The 18188-nt window shown below is 42.6% G+C and overlaps 4 protein-coding genes across 6 annotated transcripts in view; 1 reads left to right on the forward strand and 3 right to left on the reverse strand.

Moving 5' to 3' along the window:
• mut (methylmalonyl CoA mutase) overlaps positions 1–2681 on the reverse strand; it is a 15684-nt gene extending 13003 nt beyond the window's left edge. Inside the window, exons 1-4 of one of the 2 annotated variants that reach the window (XM_035678135.1) lie at positions 2559–2681; positions 1439–1871; positions 454–821; positions 186–343 (exon numbers count right to left, since the gene is read on the reverse strand). In XM_035678135.1, the coding sequence (XP_035534028.1) occupies positions 186–343; positions 454–821; positions 1439–1835 (923 nt within the window). In that variant the 5' untranslated portion in view covers positions 1836–1871; positions 2559–2681. Of the gene's footprint in view, positions 1–185; positions 344–453; positions 822–1438; positions 1872–2558 lie in introns of those variants that run through there. The other variant, XM_035678134.1, reaches the window with a different exon arrangement.
• A 344-nt stretch (positions 2682–3025) lies between these two features.
• fkbp1b (FKBP prolyl isomerase 1B) lies at positions 3026–11375 on the reverse strand. Of its 2 annotated transcripts, XM_035678138.1 has the most exons (5): positions 11160–11375; positions 10642–10743; positions 10481–10528; positions 4236–4348; positions 3026–3835 (listed from the first exon to the last, which is right to left on the reverse strand). In XM_035678138.1, exons 4-5 carry the CDS (start codon positions 4344–4346, stop codon positions 3707–3709), a joined length of 240 nt encoding a protein of 79 aa, XP_035534031.1. In that variant the 5' UTR covers positions 4347–4348; positions 10481–10528; positions 10642–10743; positions 11160–11375; the 3' UTR covers positions 3026–3706. The 2 variants fall into 2 exon arrangements, with proteins under 2 accessions (XP_035534031.1, XP_035534030.1); XM_035678137.1 differs by lacking the exon at positions 10642–10743 and having other exon boundaries at positions 11160–11374.
• Positions 11376–11378: 3 nt separating this feature from the next.
• Positions 11379–17097, forward strand: wdcp (WD repeat and coiled coil containing). Its single transcript, XM_035678136.1, has 4 exons — positions 11379–11833; positions 12909–14850; positions 15184–15304; positions 16041–17097. Exons 2-4 carry the CDS (start codon positions 12928–12930, stop codon positions 16232–16234), a joined length of 2238 nt encoding a protein of 745 aa, XP_035534029.1. The 5' UTR covers positions 11379–11833; positions 12909–12927; the 3' UTR covers positions 16235–17097.
• A 117-nt stretch (positions 17098–17214) lies between these two features.
• mfsd2b (major facilitator superfamily domain containing 2B) overlaps positions 17215–18188 on the reverse strand; it is a gene marked incomplete at its 5' end in the record, with an annotated part of 18364 nt that continues 17390 nt past the window's right edge. The window contains 1 exon segment of the mRNA XM_035678904.1: positions 17215–17519. Coding sequence (XP_035534797.1) covers positions 17483–17519 — 37 coding nt within the window. The 3' untranslated portion in view covers positions 17215–17482.

Below are 18188 nucleotides of genomic sequence, written 5' to 3' on the forward strand. Positions count from 1 at the left end.
GTGAAACATAAAAAGGAGGCATGAGCTCAGGTGTTACTAACATACATGATTATTGTCAGTAATATCGCAGGCTCGCTTTGTGAATAATATTTAAAAATACATTAACCGACCCTAACTGTGAGCTACAAATACGTAAATCCAAACCAGTCTCCTCAGGACATAGGCAAGACCTTAATATTTTGTACCTTGGGGCAAACTCGTCGATGGTTAAACCTGCTTTCAGACCAGTGCGGCAGTACTCCAGGCCATTAGCGATGGTGTAGGCTACTTCCAGGATGGCATCAGCTCCAGCTTCCTGAAGATGGTAGCCACTGATGGATATGGAGTTGAACTTGGGCATATGCTGGTAACACAGAGAGTGATAAAAATCCCAGTATTACATATAATAACAGCATGACAAAAAGTAAGCCCCATACAAGCTGATCACTTAAGCAATACTTATTCGGTAGGTACCTTGGAGGTATAAGCGAAGATGTCAGCAATGGCGTGCATGGAAGGTTCCGGGGGGAAAATATAGGTGTTGCGTACCATAAACTCCTTCAAAATATCATTTTGAATCGTGCCAGTTAGTTTCGCCTTAGATACGCCCTGCTCCTCTCCAGTCACAATAAACATGGCCAGCACAGGGATAACGGCTCCATTCATTGTCATTGAAACAGACATCTTCTCCAGTGGGATTTCATCAAAGAGCATCTTCATGTCTTCCACTGTGTCTATAGCGACTCCAGCCATGCCGACATCTCCGTGGACTCGGGGGTTGTCCGAGTCATAACCGCGGTGCGTTGGGAGGTCAAAAGCCACGGAAAGACCCTGCTGTCCAGCTAAAATGAAAGAGATAGCGAATTAGAACCTGCGAGAATGTGGGGATATAACGAGTGAACGTTAAACAAACATTACTGAAAACATCAACTGACATAAACAAAAAACAACCACAAACCATCTATATAATCTAACTTTATTCTGAAGTATTTTGTTGGTTTGTGCCCACCAAAAGTGTTTTGTGCCGCCTCTGAAGTACTAATGAATGGTGAACTTAGACATTCAAAGTTGACCTTTGCTTTATTTCACCTTGCTGATGGCTGGAGGAGGCAATGGTAATTATGGTAATTAAATACACAGCCTTGCTGCACTATTCTGAATTTCTGTCCACTTCTCTGAAGGACAGTCTGATTACATCTGCATGACACATATTTGACCATACAATGCCACAGTAATTACAGTCTTTGCATCTTCATGAAGCTAGTTTTCTAATTGTGTAATTCAAAGTGCAGCCTCTAGTATAATAATGAGGTTAAAATATCTGAATAAAGGGTTCAGATGTGTTTCATGGACATGATGTCCAAAAATCTATGTCGAAGGAAACAAAACATGTAAATGCACAATAGATCTGAAGTGGTGAGAATAATGAATGGATGCACAGGTTTGAATGTAGGCCTACCTTTAATGTTATCTTTATAGAACTTGTTGCTCTCCTCCACAGTGCTAAAGCCAGCATACTGCCTGATTGTCCAAGGTCTGTAGGTGTACATGGTGGGATAGGGCCCCCTAGTGTACGGAAACACCCCTGGCAATTCATCCGCTCTGCCAGCTGAGTCTGCTTGGGTGTACACAGGCTTGATGTTGATTCCCTCAGGCGTGCGCCAGATAAGATCTTCCGGGTTCTTTCCCTTCAGCTGTTTCTTAGCCAGACTGGCCCATTCAGGAAGCAGCTCAGCCTGGTCCTGACATGGTATGGAAGTGTGGATCAGACAGCGGTGTGTGTGCGCTGAGGTGACAGAAGCTCTAAGCAGGTGCCGCGCAGCCATCGCTGCACATGCCCTCTGTGCAGTCAGCATGCTCACTGTTGTCTCAGTCAGACACACATGGAGCACCTGAGGGAGACATGAGGAACAATAATGAAGTGATGTGGTGAGTTAGTGGTGCCAGTACACATGGACTTAACACTAATGAGTCCCATTTCATCTTCTATAACAAAGCCTAACACACCCCTAAAAGGCTGTTCATGCTGTAGCTAGAGGAGAAAGCCTCATCCACCAACGTACCACAGTGAGACACTTTCTTTAGGGGGATGATGAGCATAAGGCTAACCAGTAATGCAGAGCTGCTACTGCATCTCAGTTCAGCTCAGTCACACAGGGAAAGCTGAAAAGAATCATTTGAGGTTTGGGCAGCTATCGTGTGGTATTTCCACTTCACGGGTGACACTGTTTGACAGCGACAACGTCAACATTACGCTAGCTGCTTTAGCATCACAGGGTAGGTGAGCTAGCCGGATATCCTCTTTTCTAAAAGTCAAGAAGACAGAAAATGATTAAATCCCTGTGGACGAGTATGGGAACTTTTATAATGAATAGAAAACTAGTAAAAACACGTGTAGGTTAATGTTGACACAATAGCTATAGTGCTGAGCACAGCTAACGGTGACTGTTATCTAAATAACCTCAACATAAACCATTCGTGTATGAATGTCCGCTAACATCAGCCATTTTGTAGGCAGGTCACTATATTTAACAGCACACATGTTTACATATCTACATATTTTAAGATACATTTCTGACCTTGTCGTCTGTTGTGTTCTCTTAGACTGACGAAAGGCGTGTGTCCGTCTGTCCAATGAAGTTTCATAACATTAACAGTCAGCCAATGGCACGCTCCCGTCAGCGGGTGAACTTTGACCTAGGACACCGGAAGTAAATATAACATTCAAGATTGTTGCATTTGGTAGAGATCAGCAACGCCAGCTTGTTGTCAGTACATTCAGTGATTACGAGGACTGATTGATATGAACTAAATGTTAGTGGTTCATTCATTCCATTTGCTGTGTAAGATGGATACTATCAGTCACTGTAAATACTTCAGTTCCCACCATTTGTGCCCATTCACTACGCTGCTGTACATCTTTATAAAGTGTGCCATTAGGGGGCGGTATTGCTGAAGAAGCCCCTGTCAGACATACAGTAACTCGTTTGGCATTCTTTCTATTATAACTTAATCACTCACTCACAAATCACACACAGGACACAGATTTGTCAACACAGACAGTGCATGCCATTTTTATTCAAGAGTTGGTCGATAAACTGTCTTAGTAGCAATGGCTCTTGCAGAGTTCTGTACAGTATTGTATTGGGTTAGATTGGATAGGGTACACTTGCAGTAAATGTGTATGAGGGATATAAAATATACTAAACATAGCAACATCATTCAGAGCATTCAGCAGGACAAATCTTCATCAAAGTGGCAATGCAGACAGTGGTATGTAATGCCCAGTTAAGATACAGAGCAGAAGTTATGTACTTTCAACATACGTACCCTTCCTCTGTTGTTGAAACTGTAAGGCAGTATATGTTTTGATTGTAATGTAGCACGGCTTTTAATCAGATTTCCTCATGGTTCAACAAAATGTACAACTTTAAATGTAATTCAATAAAATAGCATCTCTGACTAACAAACAGAAACTAAACCGCGGTGTGTGTGAAAAAGTCTTGCGTGATGTGGACATTTTCTTGCAGTATCTATTATGACAAAATGGCAACAAAGCAGCAGTAGGTATGTTTAAATATTGAACAAAAGAAGACTGTAGAAATCAAAAAAAGAAGAAGAGCAGGTGGATGGTGGGAGGCAGCAGCCGAGTATGGTCTCCCTGTGGAAACAGGTTGTGGCGAAGGCAGCCTCATTAACCTTCAACCTTCACATTAAACCCCAGGCATCACTCCAGCTTGAGCAGTTCCACATCGAATATAAGAGTGGCGTTCGGGGGGATGACCCCGGGGTGGCCTGTCACTCCATAAGCCATATCTGGTGTGCAGGTGATTTTTGCCCTCTGGCCCAGGCTCATCTAAAGTGCAGGAGAAAGAGAAAACTGAGTATGCTCATTTTTATGCCGTTTTAACAGCCCTACACATCAACAGACATGGCAGTGAGACAGTGAGCCACATAACAAACACAACACAAACCACATGAGTAAAGTTTGGTGGCACATTAAACTGATACTCCAACCAAAATCTTTTTAGTATATCAGAAACGGCTTCAAAGGCAGTATAAAACGTTTGTAGTTCTGGGAGGAGTACCACTTTTAAATTGCTGCTGCTTAGTAGAAGAAGAAGAAGAAGCTCAGTCTCGGATGCCAGAGCTTCCCTTTAGCACTTAAGATTATTATTCTAAACAACCATCAAAAATATAAATGAATAAGTTAACTTCTAGCTACCATCAAAAAGGTGGATTCCCTTCACTTTTACCTGTGCTACTCCTTCCTCCCAGCCCTTAATGACCTCCATCCGTCCGATCTTGAACTTAAAGGGCTTGTTCCTGTCTCGAGAGGAGTCAAACTTCTTCCCATTCTGCAGCATACCTGCCAAAGAGGAAATACATTAACAAAATGCAGAGAGTACAATAGTATCTGGCTTAGAAAAATACCCATATACACATTTTGCTGAATACAAAATAAAGTGAACACTTATTTTTATGGCTGGTTTTTGCACTTGTACAGTTAACTGCTCTTGTGACTAGTGCCTAGCCTTATTCACTATCATTTATCAGCATGACGCCAGATCAATGCACGCCCTTTCCTCAGTAGCTAATGATTTGGAATGAGGCATTTTAAGATTAAAGGAGTAAAGCAATGCTGGCTCCAGTCTGAGGAATCATTCTGACGGGGCTTCTTATCAGGATCTTGAGTCTGTTTAAATTACCCAAATGAACAAAGGGAATGTTAATTCAGGAAGCATTGGCCTGGTTTAGTGGATTTTTTTTTTTAAGTTAACTAGGCCATTGCTTGCCTGTATCTAGACCACAGGGAGAAATGGGTAACAAAGGCGGAGCAATGCTCTGCTCCCTCAGAACACTGACCGACCATTTAGACATGATAATAAGAAGATTGGGGGCCATTACACATTACTAAAGGCACAGAGACAATGGCCCCACTTTATCAGACATTTTACCATGCTCTCATTGACTTCTTATGGCCGCTTTCCTTTGAGTGAATCCAAGCTGCCATCTGAAGCCAAGTTCTGACGTTCTGACGTTCTGTTCTTTTAACATCCAAGAGAGCAAGTCATATATACATTTTTGCTACGACATATATGAAGACAACTAGGCTAAACGGTTAGATGTTTCACTCGTGGCTTCATTTTGCAAAAAACATCCAAAACTGCTCCTACACTACACCAGTATCCGTCCTCCATTATCACCCTTTGGACAGCCAAGCTAGCTGAGATGCAGTGCTTGTCAAGAAGGGCACAATATATGACTTCAAAAACAAAATTCCATTATAAAACAAACAAACCAGGAAGATTAGCATAGTCACTGAAACAATGAGTGTGAATTTGTGCTCATTAATGTCACATGATTAGTCTCAATCTGGGTAAAAAGACACAGACATGAGTTTCACCTTGTCAATATCCTACATTATACCAAGCTTTCTAAGAGAAATACACAACATATGTAATACATTTATTCATTGTGGGAAATTAACTGTCATCTGTCGGGTATTGAATTACATTGTATCTCAATTCAGTTTCCAGAAGGTTTACTATATTATGGTTTGTATCAATATTATGATACAGAACAACATTAACACAATTCACTTTTTAACCCTGGTTCACAGTCTCACAGGCAGTCAAAGTGGCATCAAGCAAAGAATTTCATCCACTTTTTGGACATGACATTTTGGAGGTTGCTCTGTGATAGTCCTTTGATTTATCTTACTCTGTCGTAATTCAACAAGTGTGAATACTTGGCATTTAAAGTTACGTGCTAACTGAAGTTTAGTGATGGTGTCTGGCTCATCTGGTCATATGAATGTTGGTACTGTACTGCTTCTCTCCTTTCATCCCACCTAAACTTAGTAGGTGCGCCATTTCCAAGAATCACAGCAGCCCAGATATCAGCAGGCTGGGCTCGATCCAACCATGGAGTCATCAAGTGCACACACCGAGGCAAATACCACCTGCTTACAGGGCACTCGAGTGGCAGAGGGGCAAAACCTTCTTGCGTCAACTGCAGAAAAGCGGGTTCAGTTTCTGGCAGCGGTGGCTGCAACATGCAAGGAAACACTGACTGGCAATGTTAACCAGTGGGAAGCCAGTGAGGGATCATATCCTGAGCGATGCACTAATGACTCCTGCCGGTTGATTTAGGTGTCAGATGCTGCTGACGTAAAAAGGGGGTATTTTTCAACACTCGTTGGTAAAGGCTCCTCCACGTTGCACTGAAGGAGTAGCTAACATGACAGAGGGGTTACGAGAAACAGGGACTGTGGTTCGCACTGGACACAACTGCAAAAACACCACCTGCTCATTGTTTCCTGTGGAACAAAATACACAGCGGCATTGTTCTGAAAAGAAATATAGAGTTGAATATTTCACTAATTTACAGCATGATTTAAAATTGTAAACTGCACATGTACTGAAAGTCTATGTGAAGTATATAAACTAGGCTACAGATGCATAAATGTTTCACTCAGTGGCTTCATTTTGCAGGGAAGCAAAAAAACAAACAAACATCCAAAACTGCTCCTACACCACACTTGTATCAGTCCTCTGTTATCACTATTTGGAAAACTAACAATGGGTGGGGTCTCAGCAAAAATAAAGCCGGAGCCGTCCCTTCCTGAGGCTGGCTCCCACACTCTCTCTTCATGAAAGGCTTTCACTCGGTAGTGCTCCGGCTAGTTCTGCAAAAAGCCATGGCGCACAGGGGTGGGGTTATTTTTACTCCGTTTACTGTATCCTGTCTCGTCCCCGTCTAGGACTGTTGCCAGCACAACAACCCCCGCAAAAGTGTGGATGAAACGAGATGCGTGTAAAGCTATCCATCTGTGACAAACTTATATGTGTCGCCGCATGTTACGGCTGCAAGCATGCTCGCCTCACTGGAAATAATTGAATCTTAATCATGCTTCATTCATATGTCACGTGTGACAAATGGGCAGTGGGTGTGATGTGTAATTACAAGTATTTTCAGCATGGACAATAAATAGCTAATTTACTGCCGGGGCATGGATAGCGTGAAAATGATCCTCGGCAATGGCTTAAAAGTTACTCTAATACTATCATAATACATGCCAAACAAGAGTCAGTTCTGAGCAAGCTATGGGGTGTCCTGGCTCTTCAGTGGACCAGTGGGCTTTGCTGGATAATTCTTTATGTATTGTATTATTATTATCACTACCAGGGTACGGCATGAAGATATTCTGCCTACTTTCTATCAGAATACAAGCTGTGAAAGGCCCGTCAGACACAAGACAACTCAATATTGAATGGTGTAGTGTTACCCTACCAGGACGCCTGGATTCAATAATTCAGCAAAAGCTCAAGCTGATTCAGGATGTTTTGTCCTAATTTATAGGCTGTACATCAGTTCTTTTCTTGATTTCTTTAACTCTGCAATATGGGGATTGAACACTTCCCACAGCACGGCACGGCGCTCAATCGCAACATTCTCCTTCAGGAGGCGAGTTTGGCATCTCCTGACATACAAACCGCTGTTTCAGTCTATTTCTGTGTCACACACCAAAGGCCTTTAGGTCTCAACTTCAGCACGTTTCATGGTGAAGTCTGGAGCTCAAACATGGTAAGGAATGACGTCCACATTTAGGCATGACATCATATCCAGTAAGGGTTACTGCTCTTAAAGCGCATGTGTCTTGAGACCGGGCTGTTTATCGTCATAAACTTCATTAATCACGGAAACCCACAGTCTGCTGCGCTCTTCTTCATATTGACTGATAGCAGATTTGCTTCCATTTTCTTCTTTCTTCAGTGACAGCCTGACAAATCAGCCAATTTACCTTTAGCCTTACAAGTCATACATACACATAGATACATTTTTAGCTGGACTGGGCAGCTCAGTGTGTAGGTGCGTGAAAGTATAGCAAGGCCAGTGAAAGATAAACCGAGAGTAAAACAGATGACAACACATCTCAGGCCGAGTTGACCCACGCCAGCCTGCCTGTCTGTGCAACACTGCTGTAGATAGAGCTGCTGCCCTGTGAGCAGACCTGCAGTCAGGCATGACAGAAACGAGAATGTGTGTGTGGAAGCGCGAGCAGCCTTTCTAATTATTCTGTCCTGCCACTTTCATGAAGCCAGAGCCCGTAGCTGCCTTGTGGCAATGAGCACTCTGCTAATTTGGGCAACCACAACTCTCACTAGAGTCAGAGGGGGTCACTCACGTATCTGTGTGCTCTGGCATGTGTGTGTGTGTCTGCATGTTTAAAATCCCAGAAGTGAAAGTATGGATCAAAAGGGCACGGCAGTGAGTGTGTGATAGAATTTCTGGGAGAATGAGGCTCCCTCATGTTAAAGGCTGGAAACAGAGTGCTTTCAAATCCCATTATGTATTGGGAAATCACTCTCTTCTTACCCTTACTGTTTATCTTTGCTCTGCTATCTGGAAAACTAACACCAGCGCACGGTGCAGTGGAGGGTGCAGTCTGTGGCTCTGCACTAGCAGCCAGCTGGAGGATTTCGGAAAGGCTTATGTTCCAAATCTACAGCTAACCTCTGTTACTAGTACTATCTATTATCAGATCTTCCACTGATCTTGCATTTGCGCTTTTAAACTAAACAAATATGCATTAGTCTCTGTATTTACTAGAGCACTGACCTGAAAGACAACATGTAATCTTAAAATGTCATTCATTTAACTTTCATATACATTTCTGGATAAACCACGCTGGCTAACTACACCAATTAATAGGGATCAACCAAAATAGAAGTGTATTTCCTCTGTGAATTACGTTCTGCCTGTTAAGTCCTCCCACCAGGTTAACACAATTCAAATGTAAAGTAAAAAGAAAGTACCTCTTTCAAGCATCATTTTATGATGTGTGACTTGTTCACAGGTGCCTCCCTCTGAGGTACCGCTAATGCTACTAATGAAAATACAAACGCTCTGACAATTTTCTCTAAGAAAACAACATTCTTCGACTAATCTCCTGGCTTGCGTTCAACACTACAGTCTGATTTTCACACGGTGTACAGATCTACTTTTAAATACCAGTGTATTATATTTCATCTACCCACAGCGAACACACTTCCCCTGCCGATACAACAACATATTTATAGCGAGGTCCTTGCTTTGGCTTAACTCTGCATTTTGTGTGCCACTGCTGCCAAAATACCAGGAGCTTATGGATAAATCCTGCGAGATGAAGAGGAAGAGTAAAAAAGAGAGATGGGCAGGACTCTAACTCGAACAAAGAACAAGGTTGTTCTGTGCGCCTTCAAAAGTACTACATTTCCTCTAAATAACCACAGAGACCATTCCCAGGCTCTTGCACATCCTGGTGTTAACAGATATTGCAAACTGTAGTCAGGTTTGTTCCTTTCAGAGATTTGATGAGTAGACAGAAAACAGACGTCAATGATATGACTGTGACAACGGAGCACAGGAAATGAACACAGAAAAACAAGAGGTGCATTCAAAGTAGGTTTGATTCTAGAGTGGGGGCGTGAGGTGCTGAAACTCATCACCTGCTTTTGCTTATTGACTATCCAACTAACGCTAGGTCGAGAGAAACAATACCAACGGGCAAAGGGTGAGTACCAAACCCCTCTCTGTGCAGCTTCACATGCTGACATTTCCAATTATAGCAAAACTTGTACAGAAGCTGATCTCTGCAGGGATCAGGCCCAAAGGGAAATCTGTTTTAGTTCTTCCCACTGTCCCAAAAAGCCGAACAACGCACCATTTGTTATCCAGAGCTGGCCTCTTTCTGACTACTCACACACGCACTAGTCCAAACAAAGCAGAAATTCTTTGAAACATTTCAAACGATGGAAATCCCCAGCATCAGGGACATGCAGGAATGGGCTACAGACTAACACATGCATACACACAATAAAACAATACTCGCACTCTTGAATTAAACTTATTTACCACAGGGCCAACGCTACGGGTTGTGCAATAACTTTTATAAGCATGTACTAACGCTGTGATACTCAGACAGTGATGACATGTGAACTAGGCTTTGTTTACTTTCTGTCTGACCTAGTTGTCTGGACGGCCAACCCCGGGGCACAGAATAACCCAAATTTATTTGCCAAACGTCTCGCCGTCTTACTGCCCCGCCTCGAAATTGGGCAATCTGACAGGAGGCAAACAGGAAAAAAGAAAACGTGTGTGTGTGTGTACAAGAGTGTACTATGTGCGTGCACATTCAAGTTTTAGCCGTCTCTAAAATGCCACTGACGCCATGAGACACCCAACTTCTCCATCAAAACAAAGGAGAATCCTTTATCTCTGGGTGTGGCGACAGCTCCACCCTATCTTTGAAACCGTAAGCCACACACAGGTGAATACATGTCTCACAGAGAGCAAACTGAGCCCTGTTGTGCTCATATGTATTGTCAAAAAAACATCAACAACAGCACGCACACACACACACACATACACACACTGTGACAAATTTCTTCCCTCAACAAGGAGACAGGAAAGACGTCTGGTTTCATGATTGCCAAAAGCAAAGAGAGTTAGTTACCTATGTAATGAACAACACATGTCTGGCCCTTCTTTGGAAATGTTCTTCCTGTTAAGAAGAAAGAGAAAACAGTGTTATTGTGTGTTTGTAGCCTCTGGGGCTGCCAGGCTAATCTTGTAGATTAACAATGACTGGGTTACGTCTGGTGAGGAATGCCATACCTATCTTATGCCAGCAGACATACTGAAGTCAGATATGAGTGTGTTGGTCTCACCGTCATGTTGAAACTTTAGCCAGGAGGCTTCTTTTTCCAGGGTGAGGGGCTATCAAATGCCTCTTGGTTAATTACATTATTAGTACGTTGGACGGAAAGAAATAAGCTTCGACAAATACTCAGTTTAAAGAGCCTTACAGTTTAAGCTTGTCAGACTTAACGTTACTCCATTTAACAGTAAAGTGTGGAGAGTTCTAGAAAGATGCCGTGCAGCGTAAAGTGATGATGACTAACTCAGTAAAATAATCGAGCTTTAAGACCCCTACTCATATCAGAAATACTGCTATCAGTTGTTAGCTATCTAACGACTAAATTCCCTTACCTCATATACCAGTGGACTTGATATTTTATGTAAATTATGCTGATATTAAACAAGATTTGAACGACATTCCGGGGAACTACCGAACCCCGACCTCCACCACCACCCCCGCATCAAAGCACACACAAGCGGATAAATCAACTTACCATCACCGGGAGATATTGTCTCGACTTCCACACCCATGGTTGTGCTACTTCAAAAAATGAGCTAGCTCTGAAACATAAAGCCTAAAAAGCCGTCTCGACAGCCGACGTTACCCGTTTTGCGGATACAAGTCGGGCTGTATCGGTGGAAACCATGCATTCACCGACCACTACCGACCCGTAGCTGCAGCCAACCGTGAGACAGACAAGATATTTTCCCGTTTGGAGCGAGACAGCGTCGAGATCGACAACTACACCACGTACGTCGTCTTCAGCCTTTTCAAATAAAACTGACTTGAGTTGAGTTTCAAGCGGTCAAATGTTTGTTTATCAACCGCTGTCTTATGCCAGGTTATTGTTCATCTTCTGTTAGCTATATTCTTTAATGTAGTAAATTCATATTCATTCATATATTTATTTATTTTTACCTTAAACTGCCCAGCAATTCACATTAACACACGCAGCGCCCTCGAGCGGACAAGATGACAAAAGCAAGACGACTATAATTCAACTACATATCCCACAATGCACCGTTACTGCAGTTCATTTTGCTTCCGAGTTGAATAGAAGTGAACGTTAGAGACACATTTCAACCGGCAAAACGTGATTTAATAGACGAGAAACCCACTTTCAGCGGTTCACATGGACTCCACATGAGATGCTTTCGCTTTTATAAGGTAAGTGTAGAGTACAAGTATGTGATAGAAGTATAAAAGTATATTATTAGTTAGCTTGCCACATATAAACGGTGACTAAATACAATGATTACTTGTGAGTGTGAACTGGAAAACTTATGTGTCTCATAATGGAGGATAAGTTTGTAACCTTCTCATTTTGACGACACATGTAATAACTGTTAATAACTGCTAATATATGCAACATCATCCTGTAACAAGGCTTCAGCTCAAGTCTTTAGATATGAGAGGGGCTTATAGAGGTCAGGTTAGGTTACTTTTTTTATGAAACAGAAACAAACAGAATTGTAATGACATTTGCAAAGACATCCTTGTTTTCTTGATGTGCTTTTGGATCTCAGGATTGTGCTGAATGTCTTGTGCTTCTTTGTGTTTTCTTTTTCTCTCATGATATTTTGGGACCATGTTGGAAAGTAGTGTTTTTCACTTTAACAAGAGTTATCCTTTGGACTTTTGTTCTTTTTACCTGTGTCTGATAATCCCAAAATCGAATTAATTAATCAATCAATCAATCAATCAAGTACAGTGCAGTATATACAGTTGTTATATTACAATTTAAATCAAGTTAATGCACTCCAGTATCAAAGTTGACAATTGCTAATAATATTTAAAATAAAAAATAAATGAATGAAAACAAATGTTCTTTATCTTACTCTTTTGACATATCGCACTTGATGAGGAACAACGTCTCTATTTGATAAGGGGACGACCTCGTCTGTCCAAAGTGATCATGGCTGTTTCACCAGATCTAAAAGAGTAAATACTGTCAACTCAACCCATAGTACTGTTAATGCCCTGAGGTCCTAACAGGACCGGTGTGTTGTTAAGGTCATTCAGGCATAAGCAGCTATAAGTGTTCGTCACCACTGCCTCAGCTCAGGCAGAGTGGATTAAGGCATGTACTTGGAAGGAGACAGGAGAGAGGCTTTTTGCTATTCTTAATCTGCATAGGTAGCCATAGCTACTCTAGTGCAGGACCCATTCACATCAGATACAGTCTCTGTCATCAATGTCAACTTACTGAGTCATATTTTTTTCTCTTTCTCTTTAAAAAAAGCGTGTTCGTACCTGCCAGGATGGATCTTGGTAAGGCAAAGCTACTTAGGACAGGTCTCAACACTCTACACAAAGCCATCCACCCGGTGCACGGGATAGCCTGGACGGACGGCAAGCAGGTCTGCCTGACGGCTTTCTACTGCATCAATGGCGAGGTGAACTTTGGGGACACTAATGTAATCGGGCAGTTTGAGCATGTCTTCGGGCTCTTCTGGGGCCCGCTCTGCTGCTCTGACTCCCCTGCCTTGCTTGCTGTTCAGCACAAGAAACATGTAACCGTGTGGCAGCTGCAGCTCAGTGCCCTCGAGCAGAACAAGCTGCTGTGCACTCAGACCTGTGAGATGAGTGAGCCTTTCCCCTTGCTCTCCCAAGGCTGTGTGTGGCATCCTAAACTGGACATTCTGGCTGTGCTGACCAAGAGGGACACTTCTGTGTTGTTTTCTGTCAGGGTGGACAACAGGAGAACTAAAGCAGACATAAAAGGTAGTGGACTCATCCACTGTGCGTGCTGGACTAAGGATGGTACGCGCCTGGTGGTGGCTATCGGCAGTGCTCTTCACTCTTACATCTGGAATGACATCCAGAAGAGTCTGGTGGCCTGCTCCTTCTGCCCCATCTTTGATGTGGGAGGCTACATCTGTGCCATCGAGGCCACGGGGGAGGCTCAAGTAGCTGTGGCTACAGAGCTGCCTCTGGATAAAATCTGCGGGTTAAATGCCGGCATGTCCTTCGACGTGCCGCCAGAGGCCGAATCCCCGCATGGCCACGGCTCGCATGGCGCCACTTCAGATGAAGACAGCCCGCTGGAGTCGCGAAGAAGATCGTCTGAATCGGACAGGTCCTTCTTCCCCAGCTCGGGCCCTCTAGACCTCACCCACCTCTTGGCGAGGCACCGTCGCTCCGACCCCAGCCCCCTTATTCACCTGCGTCGACGAGACACCATGACAGGCTCTGGCCAGGACTCCTCGCACCTCATCCTGGTCACCTATGAGCGTAAAGTCACCACCACCCGCAAGGTCAGCATCCCAGGGATTTTGGTTCCGGACATTGTGGCTTTTGACCCCCGTGGCTCCACAGTTGCAGTGGCTTCCAACACCTGCAACATGGTGCTTGTGTACTGCATCACCGCCTCTGCCATGCCGAACATTCAGCAGATATCTCTACAGACAAACGAGAGGCCCAAAGGAGTCTGCTTCCTCAGTGACAATATGCTGCTGTTGATGGTGGGCAGGCAGAAGTCCAACGACCCTGCCTTCCTTCCGTCCTCTAACACAGATAAATACATTCTTCGTCTCATGGCCAAAGAGTGGATGTACGACGGAGACACTCCTATCCCGCCATCCCCGTCTGCTCACAACCATGAGTCCACCTCTAATTTCTGCCCAAGGATTAGAAGGCACTCAGAGCACCTATCTAAGGATGAGAGGGAGCGCCCAGGGATAAAGGACTTGGTGTTGCCTGGAGGGGGGGTAATTCGTTCACCAGCTAACAGGCGCAGGCTGGTGGAGGAGGTGAGGAGCGGTGAGCCCAGCCCCGTCACCAGCTCTGTGGACTTTTCTGACCGAGCGTCAGACAGAGCCCTGTCCAGTACGTCCTCCATCACGGTGGAAAATTTCGACATGGACCACGTCAACCGCATGTCCAGCCTGGCGGTGGCCGGCCAGGCCAGCAGAGACTCCAGCCGGTCCAGCTCTCCTCGCCTGGAGCCGTCGGACAAGCTTCACTCAGACCCGACGCTGCCTATGCCTGAGAAGACCCCGGGCCAAATGGCCAAGGAGCGCGGACTGGAGCAGCTCGTTCACAACATGGAGAGGCTTTTTACACGCTTCGCAGATGTGCAGCAGTGCCTGACAGAAATCAGAGATTATACCCAGAATGGCAAGAAGGCGCTGACTGTCTACCCCAATGCCTGTGAACCCCCCTATGTCAATGTCACATGTCAGGTACAGTTTTACTCCGTTTTCTGTGTGTATTTGTGACTGTGCAGGGATAACAACCCTAGCTAGAAGAAACAAGGCTACCATAATCCCTGCAAGAGTTTAATGTGTATTTAATTATCAGATATCATATGAAGATATTGACTAACTTTTATAACAGCGTTTATCTTTTTTGTTACCTTGGGCTTTGGGAAACAGTGATAAACATGTTTCACCGTTTTCTGACAAACAACTGACTGATTAATCAAGAAAATGATTGACTATTGATAAATCAGTCAATAAAGAAATCCTTTTTAGCTGCAGCCCTCCTTTACTTTGTCCTTCTTTGTGCGTTTGCAGAAGCAGTTATCAGAGAATGTGTTCATTGATGAGCGGAGGCCAGTGCTGCTGTGTGATGGGAAGCTGTGTCTGCGTGCCCTCCAAGACCTCTTCAACCTAACTATTGTGGAGATGATGTACGGTACGTGCAGCCCGTTGAATCCATCAATAAAATACTGTACTTTTGTGCCTCCAGTCTTTTTTAAATGACGAACTCAAACATCACTTTCACGACTGAACCGCTTTCAGTTTGGTGTCATTTAGAAGTCAATTTAAACCTTAGAATTCTTGACTAAGAAGCTGTATCTAAGCTGCCTTCTTAAAACCTTTGCGTTGCATTGCCTGCGAGATTAACCACGTTGTGACACAGAGTGTGCAGGATTAATAAATTAAAACCACTTTGAGAAAACTCCTTGTAGGCCTATTAGGAAGGTCTCCCCTTGTGAGTATTTTCAGCAAGCTTGTGTGATGGCCTTCCCCTGCAAGTCATCAGATAGGTTGTCCAAAGTGGAACTCTCGCTACTCTTGGTAGCTTTTTTAAACCTTTACGTCACCCATTCAGAATTTGAATTGATAAAGAACCTCATGTTTTACTGTACTGCACATTGTCTAGCATTGTTCTTCTGTTGACATGCGTAAACTATAATTGGAAGTGATTAGAAGCCCAGGTCAGATTACAAGGTTTTAAACAAAAGCGGCTTACCACTGTTTAATGTGCGTAGTGTTTTGTTGCGGTAGCAAAGACTAACTGTCCCTAAACAGAGACACGGCAGCAAGTAATAGCTATATCACAAACTATATTTTTCACTTAATTTAATAATTAGCTCAAATATATAGAGAACCATGCTTAGCTAATAGTCTTTGTGTTGTTTGTCCAGGTCCATTGTGGATTGTACTTGTGGCAGATGCGGACGGCTTCGTGCCTCTGACTTTCAAGCCCAAAGAGGAACTTACGGTGCGGAATGGGAAACGGAAAACTACCATACGGACCCCTGGGAGTCCAGAGACCTCCTGCCCATCCAGTCCAGCTCCCAGCCAAAACCCCAGCACAACCACAGAGGTCTCCTTATAGTGCCTCTTAACAAACACCTCAATTCCTGAACGTGTGCACCTGTATTCCTGTTACTTTGATATATTTGACTGGAAGTATGCAAGGCAAAGTGGATGTGGCATAAACACGAACAACTGACTCATGCATAAGTTATATGTCACATTTATTCTTGTATCAGAAAACAATTTGGAAAGGGCTGCCTATTCAGATGTGATGTTTACATGTTGCTGCTTTGAAAATGAAAGCTTACCTGAAAGAAGCTCTGAGCCATGTTTTTTCTTTGATTTATTTGTTGACAAAATGCAGTGCAGTCTCTGAGGTCTAATCCTTCATTAAAGCAGGACACCAATTGTAGTGACATGGCACTCTACTAACAGCTTTGAGTATGTTTTAGGGACGATATAAGACGTGTTTTCAATTGTCCTGATGTCCTGGTACAAGAATTGATAGAGGCGTGTATATGATGTAAATGTTTTATTTTGATCTTTATTTGTTATTACCTGAGCACTGCAAGAAATACCCACACTTGTGGGGGAAGTGAGGTGTATGAAATTCAGATTTTACCCTTTCAAATTCTGGATTTGCACTTTTTTGCTGAATAGTCCCACTCAAATGTTCCAAGTGTAATTTAACCTTGTTATACAACCCTCTGGGGATGTCTAAAAATGTTGAGGAGAACACAATTGAAGCACTTTTTCTTCTGTAGTTGTATTGTTACAAAGCTAATAACACAACTGACCACTAGAGGGGACAAGACTCAACAGAAACCTCCCTGTCATTGCTATACAGTGTCATTCAAAGCTCTGTAGAAGACCAAATAAGTGTACATTAAAAAATATATTTTTTTGGATAGCTTTTTGATTATTAAATCTGCATTACCAGTGTCCACTCCTCTGTGTTACTTATTTTACTGTAGCAAAGAAACACACCGCACACACATTTATATGGTCTACCAAACAACCTCTACAACATTTATTCATTTCATATCATAAGCCCTCAGTAATAATATATCATAAATAAACAACAGTGTTGTAGAGCTAAACACAGCAAGTAATGATATACATTCATTTATATAAATTAGGTAATCTTATATATTTATATATCTAAGATGACTGTACAGTACATGTGAAAATGAAACAAAAATGTTTACATTAAAACAATTTATCTATTTATCAGTGTAATATACACTAATGGACAACTTCCCAGCTGCGTCACTGGAATACGTGGCTTTGTGAATTCACTCCGTTCAAGATCCACGTCACACGTTACTCAATCTTCCATTGTTTTGGAGCTGATGCTTTGTTTCCTGTGGAAAACATCAACATAGTATGTGTTATATTATTGGCAGGGGTGGAATGTAACTACATTTATTCAAATACCGTTTCTTTAAATTCTGAGGTTACAAGTACCTCAGAATATTTTCTTTTTCTGCTACGTACTACTTCACTACATCTCAGAGGCAAACCTTATACTCCACTACATTTATCCAACAGTTAATCAATGTAGTCAATTTTGGGATTAAGTTTTTTCTGCATGCAAAACATGGAATCACTCAATAAAATATGATGCATTGCTATAGATTGGATTACCAGTATATGAAGCAGTTAAAGTTATCTCCAACTTTCATTGTGGACATTCTCCACAATGAGTTTTTTACTTTTGATACAAGACTTTTAGTTGTAATGGAATAGTTTTACATCACCATATTGCTACTTTTATTTAAGTAAATGATCTGAATACGTCTTCCACCACATATTAATAGCATTTTAAATATTTATAGTATGATTGGCATACATGCCGGCTTTGAACAATTTGTTCCACAGTTCAGATATTTAATAGGGAAGTAATAGCATAACATTCTTCTATTCGTCTTTAAAATTATATTATCCTCAGTTTTAATACTTTTATTTGATGACATTTCATTTACAATGCAGATATAAAAGTAATTTCTATTTTTTTATGTAAATTGGCCACA

This window comes from Morone saxatilis, unplaced genomic scaffold, assembly GCF_004916995.1.
Source record: "Morone saxatilis isolate NCDOM2014 unplaced genomic scaffold, NCSU_SB_2.0 Contig7, whole genome shotgun sequence".
Classification (NCBI taxonomy): domain Eukaryota; kingdom Metazoa; phylum Chordata; class Actinopteri; family Moronidae; genus Morone; species Morone saxatilis.